Source organism: Anastrepha obliqua, chromosome 1 (genome assembly GCF_027943255.1).
Source record: "Anastrepha obliqua isolate idAnaObli1 chromosome 1, idAnaObli1_1.0, whole genome shotgun sequence".
Lineage (NCBI taxonomy): Eukaryota > Metazoa > Arthropoda > Insecta > Diptera > Tephritidae > Anastrepha > Anastrepha obliqua.
The window spans coordinates 119,916,069-119,936,064 of record NC_072892.1 but is presented as its reverse complement, the minus strand read 5'-3'; the positions used below and the strand labels follow the sequence as shown (position 1 = coordinate 119,936,064).

At 35.1% G+C, this 19,996-nt stretch overlaps 1 protein-coding gene across 1 annotated transcript in view; it reads left to right on the top strand.

Annotated features, from left to right (window-relative positions):
• Positions 1-19,996, top strand: part of LOC129235892 (mucin-2) — a 62,137-nt gene that overhangs the window by 28,857 nt on the left and 13,284 nt on the right. Inside the window, exon 2 of the mRNA XM_054869959.1 lies at positions 13,749-13,945. Coding sequence (XP_054725934.1) covers positions 13,749-13,945 — 197 coding nt within the window. The remainder of the gene's footprint in view (positions 1-13,748; positions 13,946-19,996) is intronic.

Genomic DNA, 19,996 nt, shown 5'->3' with positions numbered 1-19,996 from the left:
TGAAGCTGTGGGAACCTTTCAGAGAAAGAGACTGTTGAGCACATTCTGTATAAATTTTCGGGGTTGGCAGCTAGACTCACTGGATGTTGCTTTCTTCGACAGCCTGGGACAGTGCTCTAACCGAGATCCCATCAGCCATTACACCAACTGCTCTGGCTGGCTGTAGATATTTGCCTACTTGTGGAGTGTCAGTCTGGTACTTCAACCATTTCACCTACCTTCCCTTGAGGGGGTATTCTAGTGTAGAGACATGAATTTCGCCCGGTTTTGAAGCGCTGTACAAAAGAAACAAAAAAAAATGTATCACCCATTTTTTTGACTAACCCAACAAAAAAATTAAAATAGACAAAATTATGCGCAGCCGAAGTAGAGGGTCAAAAAAAAAGAGGTTGTCCTGGCGTGCATGATTTCAACCCTCCTGGTGATTTAAAAGATAACAACCAAACGGATTCTTATAGATGCCACTTATTTTCCTTTGCATATTTTTTCAACAATTCCGATTTTTTTAAATACTAAATGAAGCGTTATAGTTTCGAGCTAGACTTATACTATGAAGGAATGTATAAAGAACATCCTCCCTAAATTTGAAGTAAATCGGACAATTAGAACTCGAAAAAAGATGTTTTGAGAAAAACGCGTTCAAAGTTTTCAAGCGGATCGGAACCGATGCCATGCAACCAAAAAGGCTATAACTCATGAAATAATAGGAATTTAAAAAAATCCTCTTAATGACATATTCTTAAATGTCTAAACTTTGAGAATATGTAAAAAAATCGATTTTTTCAGAATTCTACACTAGAATGCCCCCTTAATACTCTTTGGTAGACTATGAAGTTGGAGACGACAAAGAGGAGTCCCAAAACGTTACCGAAGCTGAGTCTGTCCCTCGAAGCAGCAAGAAGCAGCAGCATTCAATGCCGCAAGTCAACAAATCCATTTTTAAAATTCAATTTCAATTTGTAAAATATCCAATGTAGCTACTAATTTAAAGTGTGATATAATTTTAGCAGTTAGCTGAGTTATTTAAGTACCAAAAATGTTCACTCGAAAACGCAAACTATCATATGGAAATATCCTCCGCCAACAGAATATTAAATCCAAAGGTTCTTCTTTAATATACCATCTCTTTTAGTTGTTAAGAAAACAATTAATAAATAAAGACTAATATTTTTTGTGTCCGAAATTTATGTCCACAACCGTATATTTACTTCTTTTGTGCCAGTTGACTTGGCTAATGACCGTCAAGCATCAGCGCCGGTACTTTGACATTAAGCTGCCTGCTAAAGCGGAAATTGGCCAACAGACTTGTGGAGGAATTTTTGATGTATTTTGATTTATCACTTTTTTTTTGGGTAATACAAATATAAGTCGTAATAGTTGTTGTCTTAATTCCGTTAGCGTTATTAGTTGTTAATTCAAATAGTTATTAATTTGTTGAGCTTTGTAGCAATCGCATCCAACATAAGCACTCATACATACACACCAAAGTTGCACAAATATGAGAATAAAGTCATTAATTTTACTGAAATTAAGTTATTTCGTCAAAGTTGGGTTTTTGTCTTATTTTTTAGTACTTATTTTTCAGAAAAAAAGGCGTTTATTGTTGTAGTATGTGTTTATATTTTATGTTAGTTAAGCATGCAGAATTAGGCGTTTTATATGAAACTAATGTGAGTTATTTTTTGTTCTTTCAAAATATTCAAATGTTAATATTGTATTTTAGTTGAAAATGATATACAACTAAATTGAGAAAACAATGATACTTGAACGGGCAAAATTTCAATCCATTTGAAGTTTGTAACTTGATTATACAAAAATATTGAATTTGAGTTTAAAAAAATAGATATGAATTCCTTATAGACCCAGACATCTCATTGGGTAGTGTTAGTAATATTTTGACTGAAGTATTGAGTTTCAGAAAGCTGTATTCGCTAACAATGGAACAGAAACACATTCGAATACGACTTTCTCAGCAACATTTAGAGGGTTTTTGAAAGTATAAAGTGGATTTTGTGCGTCCATTCATCACCACTAAACCAAACAAGAGGCTAAAGAGTGGTGTGAACCTGGTTCTTCAGCTCCGAAACGAAATCCGCCAAGAAGTTGTTAGCATCAGTTTTTTGGGATACGAAAGGAATTTTGTTTGTGGATTACTTGCAAACTGGTAAAATAATGAATTCTGAGTATTATTGTATCCTTTTAGTCCAGAAAAAAAATCATGAAAAAATACCCAATTTGGCAATGAAAAATCTTTTTCATCAGGACCGTGTCATGGCTAAAATCCATGAATTACTTCGAATTGTTGGCACATCCACCGTATTCATATTTGTCCACTAGCGACTTCCATCTGTTTCCAGACTTTAAAGAATTCATGCGTGGAAGACGTTTTTCATTAAATGATGAGATCATAACAGCTGCGGAAGTGTATTTTGCAGCCCTTCCTACTCACTTCAGGGATGGAATTCTATTGGAATCTCGTTGGAACAAGTGAATTGATGTTCAGGGAGACTATACTGAATATAAAGTGTATTTCAAACCATAAAATTGTGTTTTTCTTTTCAAACCGCAAAACTTATTCAACAACCCTACGTTGTTATGTTGATCAGAGCTTATTAATAGTTTCCAATGCTTGTACTAGCTATGGTTGGTGAAAAGGCGTCTTCGGAAAGTGATCCAATTTGCAAAGAGACATTTTCAACCAAATATATCGCAACTATAGATAAAAGTACTTGGTACAAAGTAACAAGCATAAAATATTGTGTTCAGGGAGAATTGCTTTCAAAATAATATCAAAAATATTTATATTTATTTACCTAATTTAAGTAAAAAATTTCGAACTTTTTGCTCAGAACTAATTTTGGTTTTTTGCAAGTGTAAGTTTGAAGTTGTTAAATTTTAATATTATATGTATTTTTGTTTGCTGACGCATATTCTTAGGTTAGGTTAGGTTAGAACGGTCACCCAAGGAGTGGGCACACTTGGACGAAGATTAACGAATTCGTCCTTTGTGATACCTTTATGAAAGAAGTAAGGGGAAGGAGAAAACCGATGTAATGAGGGGAAAGAGGGAGGTGGTGGTGGGATGGTTAGGAAGATGGGTTTAAACTGTGTGGATTATGAACGGTAACTATGCTGCGTTTGCGTCAACCTCCTTATGCTGCTGATGAAGCTCATCACATTTTTAATGTCAACACTTGCTATATCAGCAGGTTGAACTAAGCGAGGGTATACATTGATCCTTTGACAGGGGGATGAACTCAAACTTTCTAAGGATGCTTAAGTGCCCATAAAAGAGGGTGAGCCTATAGACCGAACCCCTCAGTCTGATAGCGGTACGTGCAGCGGCAATTCTGCTTGCGATTTCTACGGGTACCACAGGTATTATGGTATTATATAGGTCGGTTGGTATTACGTAGTCAAAAAACAACTCTAGGCGAAAGATCCCATCTTTTGACAATTGCTCCCTTGCATCCATACAAGATGTTTCAAGACGATTGTTGCCTTCCTTACTCTCAATAGTGGGTTTCCGTGTAAGCTTACTATCAAGGATAATACCTAGATATTCCATCTTGTCAGAAAACATCAGCGGAGTGCCCCCTATTGAAAGAAGTTGAGCTCTGGGCATTTTATATTTCTTCGTAAACAGGACGAGCTTTGCCTTGGGAGGGTTCACCGACAGACCTCAATCCGTTGCCCATCTAACCACTACGTCCAGATATCTCTGCATCAAATCGTACAGAGTATCCACAAATTTTCCTCTAACAATTAGTGCCACGTCATCCGCGTAGCCAATCACCCTGCAGCCAGCTCTTCCAGCAAGTCATTCACAACAACAACATAGAGAATTGGTGAAAGAACACCACCTTGTGGCGTATCCCTACTCACCTGCTAACGAATAGAGATGCCATCCCATACTGTGGTGACTATTCTGTCGCTAAACATTCCGTCGATACATCTAGTAAGCTCGGCTCCGACCCCTCGTTTACCCAGAGACTTGGTAATTGCCTCTGGGAGGACGTTATTAAAAGCCCCCTCAATGTCGAGGAAGACGCCCACCGCATATTCTTTCTTCCTTAAAACGTGGAAATGATTGCATAGACCGTCAGCAGAAAAATTATTAAAAAGAGAATTTTCAGCTAAAATTCAGTTATGAGTAAAATTTTCGAAATTTTGTTGAAATGTCTATGAATTATTTCAAAGTGGCACAAAGTGAGAATATTTAAAGATTTTGCTTTGGAATATCTTGAAAAATACACTTTTGAAAAATATTTAAAAACGTTTTAAATTCTGCGTAAAAATTTCCAAATTTTGATGAGATGCTCGAAACATTTTTTGAATTTTGAAAAAAGTTTCAAACTTCGATTTGTACTGCTCTTATTATACTAACTATATTTTAATAAAAAATTAACGAAAAAGTTTTACATTAAAAACATAGTGAGTATTGAGGTAAAATCACTGCGCCAAAACTTTCTTGACTGACCGTACATACGAATTCATATATTTTTAATTAAGCCAAAGTAGCATCGTGAATTAAGTAGCATCGTGAACTAAGTCAAAATTAGTTACCGTTGATATCTCAAAAAACCAATAAGTGCATTATTTTTTTGAAGTTTGTTTTAAAAAAGACAAATAAAAAACAACATTTTACAACCAGACAAAAACCTGAGAGCATACAAAAATAGTTATAATTACACAGTAAAAAATTTTAATACACCCGACTATCTATCTGCTTCATTTGTATGTATGTGTAATGCACTTCATTGTAATGACCAACGTTTCCTTATGATTATGACTTGACAGATATGCACTTGTTTGCCTTACTTCATGCTGAGCCTCGCTGGGCACGTACAAATGATAATATTTTTCTCACAAAAACTAACCTAAACAACAATAAATGAATGTCTATTTTACGCATCTATATGACGTTCATTTAATGTCTTTTGCGGTTGGAGCTCGAGGCTCGCCTGAAGATAGCATCAGTAGGTTATAACTATACAGATGATAGCATTTCAGGTGATGTAACGTACAGCATATAAATTATGTAATATCGTTATATTTTGTTAAAATCCGCATATTTTCTGTGAGCAATGATGCATTCAAATTATTTCTACGCGCTTTTGCTCTAGACTAGTGCTGTTAGTGATGAGAGAATGGAGAGAACGGCACACTCGCGCATTTGATGCAAACTGCGTTGGCAAAGAACTTGAGTTGAGAATTATAAGGAAAAGAGGATTTGTATGTATTATGTAAATAATGTGAAAGTAGAGATTCTATTAAGGAATTACTTAATATTCTAAAGCGTCTTCCAATAAGAGGTGGAAATGATCGGATGTTTATTTCATTATAAAGATGAAGGTATGCCATTAATAGTCGAAGATAACATCAGGCAAATGACCATTACGACCACGCTTACAGGACAATATCATTTCCATGAAATTTTCCATAACCGAATTGCAAAGTGGCTGCCCTATGTCCTCGATATCCTCACGAATTCCATCTTTGAGGTCTTGAATCGACCCTGGGCTGTTGGCGTAGAACTCCTCTTTCCCATGGCTCCAAAGAAAAAAGTCACAAGGTATTAAATCACAAGATCTCCGTGGCCAATTGTGATCACCTCTTCGAGAGATAACACGGCCCGGAAACTTTTCCGTAAAAGATCAATAGTTTCGTTGCTTGTGTGGCACGTAGCCCCGTCTTGTTGAAAATAAACGTTGTCCAGATCAATACCATTCAATTTCGGCCATAAAAAATCGTTAATCTTCTCTCGATAGCGCAATCCATTCACCGTAACTGTTGCTCCAGCTTCATTTTCGAAAAAGTAAGGTCCAATGACTCCGCCGGACCTTAAACCCCACCAAACAGTCACACGTTGAGGATAGAGAGGTTTTTGAAAAATAACTCTGAGCCTCAGATCCGACAATTTTGCTTTTTGACAAAGCCACCGAGGTGGAAATGGGTCTCATCACTCAAGATGATTTTTCCATGGAATTTCGTGTAATTTTCATGCATTTCATTAACCCAATCAGCAAAGGCACCACATTGTTGTTGTGTTAACTGGACTTTATAAGCCTTAAAACCGAAATCTTTATGCAAAATACGGTGTAATGACGTTTGTGGAATGCTTAGTTCCAAAGAACCATGAGGAATGGACAATCCTGGGTTTTCTTCAGCACTTTCGGCTACAACAGCAATATTTTCGGCTGTTCTTGAGCGACGTGCACGGGTTTTATTCTTCACATCACTAACTTGTCCCAACAGCTCGAATTTTTTCACCAATTTCTGTATTTATCAGCACATTTTTACTTAGTGCTTAAATCTTATCTAAGCGACAGGCACTTTTATGTAAAGCACCAAGATGCGTCATCTGAAATATATAATATAGTATCAACGCAGGTGTGCCTCAGGGTAGCGTTTTAGGCCCAGTCTTGTATACGATATTTACTTACGACATGCCGACAACAGAAAAGGTAGGAGTGGCGACTTTTGCTGATGATACAGCCTTCATCGCATCTATTGAGTCCCCTGCAGAGGCCTCCTCCCTGCTACAAAATCACTTACACACTTTGGAAACTTGGCTCAATAAATGGAAAATTAATATTAATCATGAAAAGTCTATTCATGTTACATTTACACTAAGAAGAGAACAATGTCCTCCAGTGTATTTAAATGGTCATCAAATTCCTACTAGCGACACAGTCAAGTACCTGGGAACTGCATCTTGATCGACGCCTCACATGGAAAAATCATATTAAAGCTAAGCATCAACAGCTTAAAAATAAAACCAAAAGAATGTACTGGCTACTTGGTGGCAAATCTCAACTTAGTCTAGAAAACAAGGTTAGATTGTACAGTGGTACATTTTCGTTTAAACGCATTGCATTTTTTTCGTTTACTTTAGAACTGTTTTAAGATTACAACAATAACAAGAACAAATATTCTTCCAAACTATTCGTTAAGGTAACAGTAAACCATCGTTGCATTTGTTTCTTATCTATTGCTTTTTGTTGTAAAATAACGGGTCTCTATTTAAAATTGTACTTAAAAACGCTACATATTCAACATACATAAAGCTATATTGAAGCCTATATGGACCTACGGTATACAGCTTTGGGGAACTGCTAGTAAGTCCAATGTGGAGATTTTGCAAAGCTACCAGTCAAAGACCTTACGAACACTTGTTAATGCACCTTGGTTTATCACAAACGAAGCCATACACATGGATGTAGGTATTCCATTTGTTAAGAGAGAAATCTCAGTATATGATAAGAAATACATTGAACGATTGTCAAATCATGTAAACACAAATGCTATCTGCTTGTTGGACACAACCAATGAAATTAGACGATTAAAGCGCAATCATGTCTTAGACTTGCCATTCCTTTAAATTTGTCAATTTAATAATAATAATAAAAACGCAAAAAAAGAGCTATATATGAAATTGTTAAAATGCTCCAATAAATTTTAAAATTCTAATATTATATAAGTTATACATGAAGTAAGTTATACAATTTTCGAGTAAAAATTAAATCTAATAACATAAAATATGCATAAGAATTGTAAAAAGAGAAAATTCTATAGTTTTCTATGTAGTTTTGCACCAGTGTAAATACTATGCTGTCAAATAAAGTATTTCCATTAAAAAAAAAAAAAAAATTTCTGTATTGCGGTCCGACAAGGTGCTTCACGAGGACCAAAAATGTTCGAGTTTATGAACCGTCTCTGCCAAATTTTCACCATTTTTATAGTGAATTTTAATAATTTCAGTGCGTTGTTCAAGCCTGTATCGTTCCATTTACAATAATAAAATTTATATACTTGTCAAATATCAAAAAATGACAGCTTCAAAAGTGACATCTACTGAAATAGTGGGCTATTCAAAATAACATCTGGTATTGGAAAACCTTTTATTATTGAATTATATGAAAATTAAGTTTTAAGTACATATGTAAATATATTTCTCAAAATTGAATTATTTTAGAATTAATTCTAAAAAATATGATATCTTAATTCTTAAAATAAATACATAATAGAAGCGAAACGTATACATTTTATATTTATTAACTAATTCTTCAATATTCAGTTCATGCTCATATCTAGTAATTCTTAAGAGATCTTGTAAGTGTTCATCCGCCAGACTGTAGCTGCGACTTGATGACATAGAACCAAAACAAAACCCAATTGCTAATTTACTTCAACAGTGCCATAATCCAAAACAAATAAAAAATTATAAAAGTATGCAAAAATGACCACAAGCTCTTTTTTTTTGATGCGCCAAAAATGCATGGCGATATCTATTATCTCATTGGATGAAAATATTTACTTTTACTTAGAGAGACACAGTAAATTAAAATCTTGAGTCCGTTTTTCTCGACATTTTGGTTTTTTGAGTTATGAGCTATGGAAGTTTCTATATAAGTATAAGGTGGTACCAAATAAATCATCCTATTTTGTTTTTGAATAACTTTTTAACTATAAAAAATGTTGAGTAACGCATATTTTTATCTTGACTTTTATGCGCTCCATTGCTTGACTCTTTGTAAAGGGGTTTTTCAAACGATGTTGTTTTAAAATGAAACAAATAGAAATTTAAATCCTTTCTGGTTTCACTATTTTTATTCAAAATAAGGCTCTTAACAATAACATGTGAAAAATTACATCATTTAAATACCACCAGTAGCCCTCCTACGGGTATAATACGCCAAATAGTCGATTCATGAATACCTAATTGTTGAGAATCAATGAGATCGAGAAACCGATGTTGAAGGTTGTTCAGCCACACTTTGCGCTGAAGCAGCAATATTCTCAACAGAACGTCCAGTTTTGTTATTTGGTCTGCAACTCCTTTTTCTATGCTCGACAGAACCAACTTCTTTAAATTTTTCATCCGAATGATTCGTTCCACCAAAAAAAAATCACGAATTTTGTGATATGTTGTTCTTAAAGGTCGGCCATTTTCATAATAAGTTTCAATAATTTTAACGTGTTCTTTTATCGCGTAAGTATCCATGGTTAAAATTGTACATATCTCTAGTTGACAAATGTCAAATATAACATAAGAACTGGTACTGTCTAGGGATTAATCACCACTAACATCTAAGACTCTTTACTACAACCAAAACCATATAATTCAGAGTTTCAAACTTGGTGTAAAATTAAAAAAAAATTAAAAACTTTTTATACGAAGTTTCTTAGACGGATGCAATTTTATAGCCCATTGAATTTTAGTATAATACGAGTAAAGTGACTGGCGCGCTTTGTAGAACTCGGCCAAAATCGTTTAATTGGTTATTACACCAATCAAGAAGCAGCTTAAAATTTCGCGTTGGTTTTTAATTAAATTTTTTTTTTGCTGGCTGTCTTGTGGATATTCTCTTTTTGAAAAAAAAATTTGGAGCATTCGATAAGAGAAGAAAATGTATGCACAACACCCGCAAAGAAAAATAAATTATGACAAATAAGCGCGAATTTAGAGCTACCTTAAATTTGCACTTTGCACTAAATTTGTTGAAGGACGAAACTGCATACTCAGATTTTTTCTAAAAATTCTAATTAAGAAAGTTCGAAATTTCTTTCAATTTTTTTTTTTAATTTTGTGTTATACAATTCAGTTATACAATTATATTTAAAAAAATGAAAAAATAATAATTAATAAGTTATGAACACTTTGCAGGGCTGGAATTTAGAACAATGTATATTTGGGAATTTTTGGCAAACTATAATGTTGTTTTTAATGAAACTTGGTGGAGATGCTAGTGAGGTGTTAAGGAACACTCTTTATAACTTTAAAATAATCGGAAAATAATATTTTTTTAATTATTTGCATTCAAAATGCCCTCGGGAACTTCACTATAATTTGCCACATTACACTCTATATTTTTTACCATTTCACTAAAATTCACCAAATATACACTCACACGCGTGTTTTTACTGATTTTTATGCTAATATTCTAATTATTTCTATTAAAATTAAATGCAAATTCATTTGCCCATGCAATCACTTTCCAATTTTAAACGCGAATAAGAAGAAGATTGGAATGACAACAGTATGGTGTTGCCGGATGCCTGCAAATGAAAACAAAAATTAAGTACTTGAGTTTAGTAATAATGATGGGGATGGGGGTTATTGTGCCTCCTTACTACATACACGCACATGACGTTTTAATTTTGGGTTCAATGGTTTCAACACGGAAAGGAGTTTTATGCAAAAATACTGTGGATTGCGTAGCCGGAGTTGGACTGATGAGGGTTATTTTTTCGAAGCGCGCCCGAAGGCCGCCGACGCGAAAAGGAGTTCTACGCAAAAATACTGTGTTAATTAATTTAATTTTAATTACTTTATTATTTTTTGTGATACGCTTAATATCATTGTTTTTAAGTTAAAATGAGTGGTATGTTTTTATTTGCAAAATTATTTCTCAACTTTAAATTACAGCAAAAAATACTGTAGTTTTACGATGAACCTTCCACTGAACATCCTTGCGTGCGTACTTCGTTTTCATTTCTAAATTAGAGAACTTTAACATTAAATTACTTAATAACTATAAGCCTCCGGCAGGTTCTGTTTTCAGTTTTAAGATGGGGATACACCCCTCTATCACCCCCTTTTAACCGTTTTTTTCAAAGCGATATACATCATACTAAAGTTTTCCCCTTTGCAGTATCTCGCGCTATTATGATTGTGAAAACAAACGTAGTTATACATACATCTTGAATACGAGTAAAATTTTCCCCACTCAAATTCCTTTTCAGAAGAAAAACTTTACAATTCTTATAACTAAATATACGAGGTGTGTTCAAAAACCGGGTAAATTTTCAAATTTCGAGGGCTACGTACATTCGATTTTCTATTATTATTTTTTTACGTTGGTACACTCGTCTCGAGCGGTCTTCCTATTAGCAATATAGAATGTTTAGTTTGCTTGTGAGAGGCATAAAAAAGACAAGTGTTTTGTGTAAAATATGGAATGAAGTGCTCAGAAACACTTGAAATTTTGACAGTGACGTACGGTGAGAGTACTCTGAGTTTGTTTACAAGTGGTACAATCTTTTCACAAAAGGTGACGACGCTTGCTCTGAACGTTCCAGCACATCAATGAATGACGTCAATGATGACCCAGATTTGCTTGAAAGGGTCATAACTCATAGATATATGATAATAACATCAAAATCAAAGCCCAATCGTCCCAATGGAAGAACCCAGAAGAGCCAATACCAAAAAAAGCACGCCAAGTTTGATCAAATTTCAAGATATTGCTCACTGTTTCCTTCGATTACCATGGCGTAGTGCATCAGGAGCTCTTACCACAAGATCGTACGGTGAATAAGAAGTATTACCTTGAAGTTATTCGCCGTTTGCGTCAAGCAATACGAAAAAAAACGCCCGGAATTGTGGAAGAAAAATTCATGGCTTTTGCATTATGATAATGTAGCTGCTCACTCATCTTTACTTGTCAAAGATTATTCACCAGATCTGTTTCCAAGATTGAAGAGACCGATAAAAGGACGGCATTTTACGACGATTGAGGAGATAAAAATCGAATCGTTGAGAGCTCAGGGACATACCAAAAAGTGCATATCAGAACTGCTTCGAGAATTTGAAAAAACGCTAGCACAAGAGTATTATATCTGAAGGGGTCTACTTTGAAGGAGATAAACTGAAGAATAAATAAATATTTTTTTAAGAAAAATTAAAATTTACCTTATTTTTTGAACACACCTCGTATATATACAGTCTGTCTAATAGAAGTGTGACCGCCATAACTTGGAAACTTTTTGTCCAAAAACTCCATTGTAGAAGCTTTGGATATTTATAACACGCAATATATTCAGTAAAATGTAGGGTCATCACTATTAGCTATAATCTTCGATTTATTTTTGCAGGAGTCATACTTTAATCGGCCCCAAATCAACCGAATTTGCCTTGATAACTCTGTGTCTCTCTATTTTTCTTTTCCTTTGAGTTTTTGCTTTTCTTTGAGTTTTTGCTTAACATTGCCCAAACATTTTGCTGTTTCCACTCTACACACCTGCGCCTTCGATGCTTCGGATCGTTGTCTTCTTGTAAAATCCAAGGTTGGCTAGTTTTTCGGAAAATCTTCGCAGCTGATGCCAATAATGTTTTTTCGTAAATTTTATTCATCACAACTGGATGCAAATTGGAGGTAAACAAAAAAGAATAACCAAATTCTTTTTCGGAGAAACATCCCCAAACATGAACCTTAACTGGATGCTTAACAGTTCGTTGAAGTTGTCAGTTATCAGCAGTGTACCAGGACTGATGTATGCAACTATCCGTCCAAAAGGAAGATGCATCCGAGAATATTACGCTTGCCCATTTCCGTTTAGAATTCGTCTTAGCCCATGCAAGTCTTTTCTAATGTACTGCAGAATTTTAGACCTTCATAGACCACATATTCGCGCGATAACCATTTACGCGATTTTGGCCGAGTTTAACAAAGCGCGCCAGTCGTTTCTTTCCCTCACAAAACCGTTAAATATCTGGGTATGATCTTAGATACTAAACTCAAAGTTTTCTTTTAAAAAAGAAGATTTGGAAATGAAATACCGAAACATGATCTGACTTATGGGCAAGCGATCTGCTTTATCCACACACAATAAAGTACTTCTATATAACCAGATGCTCAATGCAGTATGGACGCATAGAATCCAAATATGGGATTGTTCAAGTGCCAGCAATACCTTGCAAATACAAAGGTTTGACAAATACAAGTCTTGCGATGTTCTGTTAACGCATCTTGGTACATAGGCAGTAGCGATCTCGAACGTGATCTTTGTATTGAACCAGTTGCTGCGACAAGCCAAAAATATGCCAGATGGCACATGAAGAGGCTCTCTCACCAAGTTAACAGCGAAGCTTCAGTTCTTATTGATCGGAATGAGGCATTTAACGTTTTTCACCTGCGTATACCGTAGCACCCACTTATTTACGAACGCCTTCGATTTCTTCAAATATTTTTCTGCAGATGCACGTGACATTTTTGGACCTATAGGGTGTGTACATAGGAACACTGCATCAAATTTCTTTTAATGTGTGAAACTCATTTTCTTAAAACAACGTATGCTTTCTAAATTTCTCAAAACTAATCAATTGCATACAGCGTATTGCGAAAAGACTTAAGCAGAATTTGAATTTTGCTGGCATTAGACGTACTGTATGTATATCAGAAATTTACTTGCACAGAGCAATACTAATACAAAAATAAAATTATAAAACATGTGTTTTGACAAATGATCAGGGCCATTAACTCCAAGCATGTTTGACGGCAATATTTTCGTAAATAAATACTGGCCTGAACGGGAGGAGGATGCTGCTAATTATGTAAAATTTTACGCCTCATGTCACAGTGAATTCTTAAAACGTTTGCCTACCGAGCTTTTTACTACAGCAATTGTTTTTTATCAAATGACCCAAATAAGCACACATTCCTAAATATACATACACACATACACTCATACTCACATACATACTTACTTTGCATTTAAACACATTAAACCAGTTTAATTGAACAAAAACCAATTTTGCACCAAGGCCATCTGCCGTGATGAACATTTCTGTTACAGCAGAAGCAATTGTCAAAGCAGAGCATAGCCACTTTCAAAGTAGCCGCTATAATTTTTATTAAAAACCTACTGACTACATACGCATTCACATAAAAACATGAAAATTAAAGCAATAAAAACAAACAAAAACGAATAAAAAAATATTTTCTGTGATTTTGTCGTTGCAGCAATACTCATAGCGACGGCCACTTGCATTCTGGGACAAGCGCAGCTGGACTATCGCAAGCCATGGCCAACGTACAGCCTGCAAAATATGCCACAAACGCGATTCACATGCCACGACAAGATACTCGGCGGCTACTATGCAGATGCGGAGACTCAATGTCAGATGTTCCATGTGTGCGTCAAAGTGTCCGGAGTGGGGGTAAGTGAAGGCAACAAGTGCATGTAATCCACATATATTGGTATGTACACTGTATACATACACACACACATACATATGAATGGGAATATCAAAACGAGTTAATCGAAGTGCCAATAGCACCTTTAACGGTAACAACAGCGACAGCGAAACGCACTGAAGCATTGGTGAGGAAAAAAATATTAAATTTGAAAAAAAAAAACAATAAAAGTGTTAGATACAGGCCATTGTGCATGGCAATAGAATTGCATTTAAAATCGAAATGTCAAAATCTACGAATACGATACACTTGCGCTGCAGTTGCAAGCAGTGCGCAGGAAAGACAGCGCATAAGCGCATGCTCAACAAGTAGTCGTTAGCTATGCGCGATTGGCACTGCAGTTGCCACTGAATGGTGCTGATGTCGCGCATCTCCGGTTGCAAGCAAATCGTGAGCTGCAGAGATGCTGTGCAATGCAATAATAATGGCAGTCATAGCAATTCGATGGCCGCGCTTTGAAGTGACTTGAAAAAATTGCATGGGAGGTTAAGAATTCCGTTCGTAGCTTCTTTTGCGGTTTGGCGCAAATGGCTTACATTTTTTATGGGTATCAGTTGAAAATGTAATAACGGTAATTAATAACTTTTTGACATTTGCTCAATACAGATTTATTAGCTATTTCAATGAAAATTTATTTTAGTGACATGACTGAATGTAAAATATGCAATTACCTAATTATTTCAATGTTTGAGAAAATTTTTATTATAAATTAGTTCCTCACCTTGCCTCGGAAGATTCAGCTTTAAAAGATTTAGAAATTGCTAAATATTTATACAGAATAAAGACAGAAATTTACTAACTTTTAATCCCGGAATTCTGGAATGTTTCTTTTTAATTTTATTTTGTTAAATTTTCATTTGAGTCCAGGAACTTTTTAATTCCAAAAAGTAGTACATTTCATCGAACACCCGGTTTTAGTAGTTTTTTCGTAAAAAAAACGAATTTTTAAATCAAATGTTGCACTCAACTGGGGCATTGATGCGAAAAATCCAGGCAGATTTTTTTCATATATGTAGGTATGTAAACGTGGTCCCAGAGAGCAATTCAAGTAGAACTTAAAAAAATGTATATTAAATATCCGTTATCATATTAATGTTAATAAAAAGTCAAAAGTCAAACTATTTAAAACTCCGTGAGGCCGAACCTAAACTAAGCCCAACTTCGACTACTTCGAAATATTTTCAAGGGTCCAAAAAATTGACAGCAATTTACAAAAAAAATTTATGAAAAAGGCAAATCGAATATAGATTAATTTAAACCATAGAAATTTCCGTGATAATTGTATTTAAAAATAACAAAAGCGAGAAGAAAAATTTTTATATAATCGAGGTGGCGCAAAATTAATCCCCCTTAAAATTACCCACTAAAATTTATATACAATATATATTATATATTTATATATATACATATATTTTGGCATAGTTCCTAGGTGGAACAAAGGATCTCAATAAACAAGCTAAAATTCGATTTATTTAACGCCAAGAATTTGATTTGTCGTCAAGTGCGACCACCTTGTAGCGCTTCTGCTTCCATTAGTCGCCTTTACGTTTTAGTTGGCCTACCGCATCTCCGACTGCCTTGCGGGTTCCAGTCAAGGGCTGCTTTTGTGATATCTCAATGGGACTTTTGCAGTGTGTGACCGATACATTTCCACTTTCGTCGTCGGATTTCAAGATGAACGGGTATCTGATTCGTCAATGCCCAGAGGTCGGTGTTACTGATGGTATCAGGCCAGAAAACGCGCACAATTTTGTGAAGACTGCGATTGATAAACACCTGAAGGGCTTGTATATCACACTCATACAGAACAACGGGCTTTACATTGGAGTCAAAGATCATCAATTTCGTGCGCCTGGATATATGTGATGATATCCGCACCTTTTTCCAAAAGACCAAACACAGATATTCGACTGCGAATGTCGGCTGCTAAGCCGCCATTGTTGATGACGACGCTTCCGAGATAGCGTTACTTCGAGTTTAGTGCCGTTTGTCTGTAAGTGCCCGTAGTGTTGACGCGCAACATTTTTGTCTTCGCAATATTGATTTCCAAGCCCACTTTCCCTGCACATTCGCTTACCGCTGCAATCTTTGACTGTATAAATGAGTATTTCTGCGCCGGAAGACATATGCCATCAACGTCGTCAAGATCTTCACGGTAGCCGCCCATACTCCAAGATATACTTTTGTTAGCCACGGATGGTTGACGCATTACTAAGATTTATAATTTTTAAAATTGGCGTGTTTCGTCAATCATTTTTTTTATTTTATCTAAGCTCTACTTTATTGTTGTTTTTTTCAATTATCTCGGACTCAGCGCTACTTACCTCATCCAAATTAATTTATAAACAATCATTTCATACGGACTCAGTGACCATACCAACTAAAGTGAGTGACATCATTACAGGGTCACCACATTGCTTTTATTAGACATATGGTATATATATTGTTTTAATTTGAAACAATTATTTACAATATAGGTACATAAGTTCAAGTTTCAAACGTAAAAAAAAATCTAATTAAAATAAAATAATGAAAAAATGTTCATCAAAATTTCAAACTTTTTAACCAGAATGAAGAAAAAATTGGGTAATAAAACTGCTTACCCCGTTGAATTCAAATTTAGTAGCCAGTGCGCTAATTAAGTTAGGGTTATATTGTATACCTATTTCCCCTATAAATAATAATAATAAATTGCAAGTGTTTCAACTATTTCAACGCTGATTTTTGACAATTTTTTCTCCCTGATAGTATTCCGCAATTTCCCCATTCAACGAATACATGAGAATTTGAGAAGAATGTATAGAAAAATATGCAACACCGTCACGAAAAACAACAGCAGACCCATCTTTTTTTTAATTCTAATTTAAATTTTGATGAAAACTTATAGATTTTTTAAAAGTATTGTACAAAGTTTGAAACTCGAATTTATGTGTTTCTGTTTTATAAAATAAATAAATAAATAAATATTTGACGCGTACACTTCTGTTAGTTGTTTAGCCAAATTTGTCTTCCTATTTGTGGTGTACATCTTGAAGTGGTTCCACATATAAAAGGATCTAAAGTTTGAAGCCGACTCCGGACAGCAAATGATTCTTATGAGGAGATTTTTCATAGCAAAAATACAATCGGAGGCTTGCCATTGCCTACCGAGGGGCGATCACTATTAGAAAAAACGTTTTCTATTTTTTGATGTTCATGCACGGAGATTTGAACCTACGCATTCCCGAATGGTGGTCATGCTCCAACCACATTTTCCACCTTTATTTTGGAACGTTGAAACACTCACAATTGGCTCAACTAAACACATGACTGTTAAAGAACTTTTTTTAAAGCGTTTAAATCGGCAGGAAACGTTCTCAACCATTAAAATTACTAAATATATAACTACAAAAAGTCGATAGGTAATGGCAAACCACTGGGTGTATATTTACTTAAAACTGTTTGTGCCTCCATTTGTGGAAAAACATCATCAAAAATATCATACCCATCAATTATAAAAATATATAATATACTCGTATATATTCCTAACCCATAAGTGCCTATAATTTTGAATTTCATCTGAAAGGAATTTGAATCCTCTTCTTCTTAATTTCTGCGTAGACGATTTTGCCGAGTAAATGTTTTCCCAAGCTTACCGGCACCACAGCAAGAAGCAAGTCCTCCTCCACTTGGTCTTTCCAACCCAAAGTAGGTCTTTCCATTTCTGTATTACCACCATTTGGTACCTCATCGAATACTTTCAGACCTATGTGGAGTTTTGTATTCATTCGATGACCTAGCCAGTGCAACTGCTGTATTTTTGTTCACTACACTATGTCTACATAATCGCTAAGGACCGAACCGGTCTATGCGTGACTGAAAGTCAACCCAACCTAACCATGTCTACATACATATGTCGTTGTAAAGCTCATTCATTGTTTCATCATTTGCTTACGCACAAAAGTCTAAAAGTATTCCGTAGCATTTCGCTCAGAAATACTCCAAGGGACACCTCATCGCATATTATTATCGTCTAAGCTTCGGGACATACAAGAGAACGGACATATCCACATGTTTTATAAAGTGTGATTTTTGTTCTTCGATTGAAGACTCTTCTACTCAATTACCTATTTAGTCCAAAGTAGCACTTGTGGGTAAGAGAGATGATCAGTTGGATTGCAAAGCTAACTTGATTAATGGTATTAATGCTGATTCCCAAATAAATGAAAACTCTTATAAGTCAGTCAATAATGAGATGAGTGTCGATACTCAAATGTGCTGACTGCTTATTAGAGAGTTTTAGAAAATTTATTTGAAGCTTTAAATATTTATATGCAATAATTTACTTCATTTTTCCTTTCAGCTCAGAAACTTCCACGTCCAAACGAGTTGTTTGCCAAAGCCCGGATGTATCGCTTCCATTTTTCTTGTAAAAAGGTCTGCTTCGTCTCGTGCATTCGAATCGTGACTGCAAGCCTTTTCAGATTTGTCAGCAAAATTTTACACAAACAAAAGCAATACAAAGGCCTAAGACAAATCAAATTTTTAAATGCCCCAACCATAAAAATTTAACAAGCGAAATGTTTGTGAATGACCTTTGAAGTCAAATTAAAGTTTATTTTTATATACGTTTTCTTATCTTCAACTCTGCTTGACAAACACAATTCTCAACTGGCTGTTAAATAAATAAGTAAACAGGAACCTCAGTGAATGGCGAAGAAGCGTGTGGGATTCAATACCCTGCAAGCGTTCTAGCTGAGTTGTCTACCTTCGTTGGCAGTTTCACATTTCTGCTATGCAATTTTTTGCCAACAGTTTTTCCTTTTTATTGTCAACAATTTTTTTCCTCTATTGCATTGCAAATTAATTTAAATGTAAGTACGAACTGGCAGCACTTGAGCTTGTTCATAGAGAATCAGCGCAGCTGGTAATTTAAGCCTGTCGCATTAGAAGTGCTGAACTGCAACAACGAATTCAAACATTATTGGCTTCTAAAGCTAACGGTAGCTAACTGTGTGCTTCTAAGTAGCTGCATATGGATGGATGTGTCAATGTGTGAACGTTCTTAACGTGTATTTTCTATGTGTGTCACAACATTTATGGTGTGCTGCACATTACGTTCGAATGTACATACATGCTTGTGCATGCATATACTGTATAAGTATGTGTGTATGTGAAAATGATCCCACAGCTTTTGCCGCATTGGCAAATGGCAGAGTTCAACTTCTGTGATAATTATATATGTGTGTTTGTATGTACCTATTGCAAAATATTATTTTGGTTTTTTCCTTTTTGCCTACAATTTTCGTTGTGCCGGCTGATTATAAAATTTATGATGCGCTGTAATTCAACAGCATGGCATTGCACTCACCTACTCGTACATATTTGTGCAAGTGTGTGTGTGTTTGGTGTCTGGCCTAAGGGGTATGAGTAATCATGTAGTTATTTTTAAGTAGTCCACGGAGAGTTCTCACACAGATGCCAATAGAATGAATAATTTTCTCGACATTTTTGCACAAACAGAATTGTGGAATATCTAAATGTTATTGTATTGCGTAATATTCTGCATAAGTATAGTTCTCTGAAATTGGTATATCTACTAAGAAAAATTACAAATATTTTCTACATAGCTTTGAATAATCAATAACAGCGGTTGCGGAGCGATTGGAAATAAGGTTGCGAAAAGACAGGAATACATGAATTTGGGAAATTTGCGAAAGTTGAAATTCGAGGTCGTGAATCAATTAAGGGCGTCCCCTTGATGGTGGTCTAGAAATTTGAAAAATTTTTTTTTCCGATATTTAGAAAGTATAGTATCTTAAAAATATACTGTCAAATTTTCAGTCGAAAATTCCCAATATTATAGCCTCTACAGCCCATTGACTAGGTAGAGAGCGGTCCGCGCGCTTCTGTACCTCAAACTTTAAACTCATTTATCTCGAAACGACTTTTTTCGGCTTGGTGTTGTCAAAATAAAAAAAACTATTTAACCGAATCGTCTAAAATTTTAATATTATATGTTGTTCACAATATCA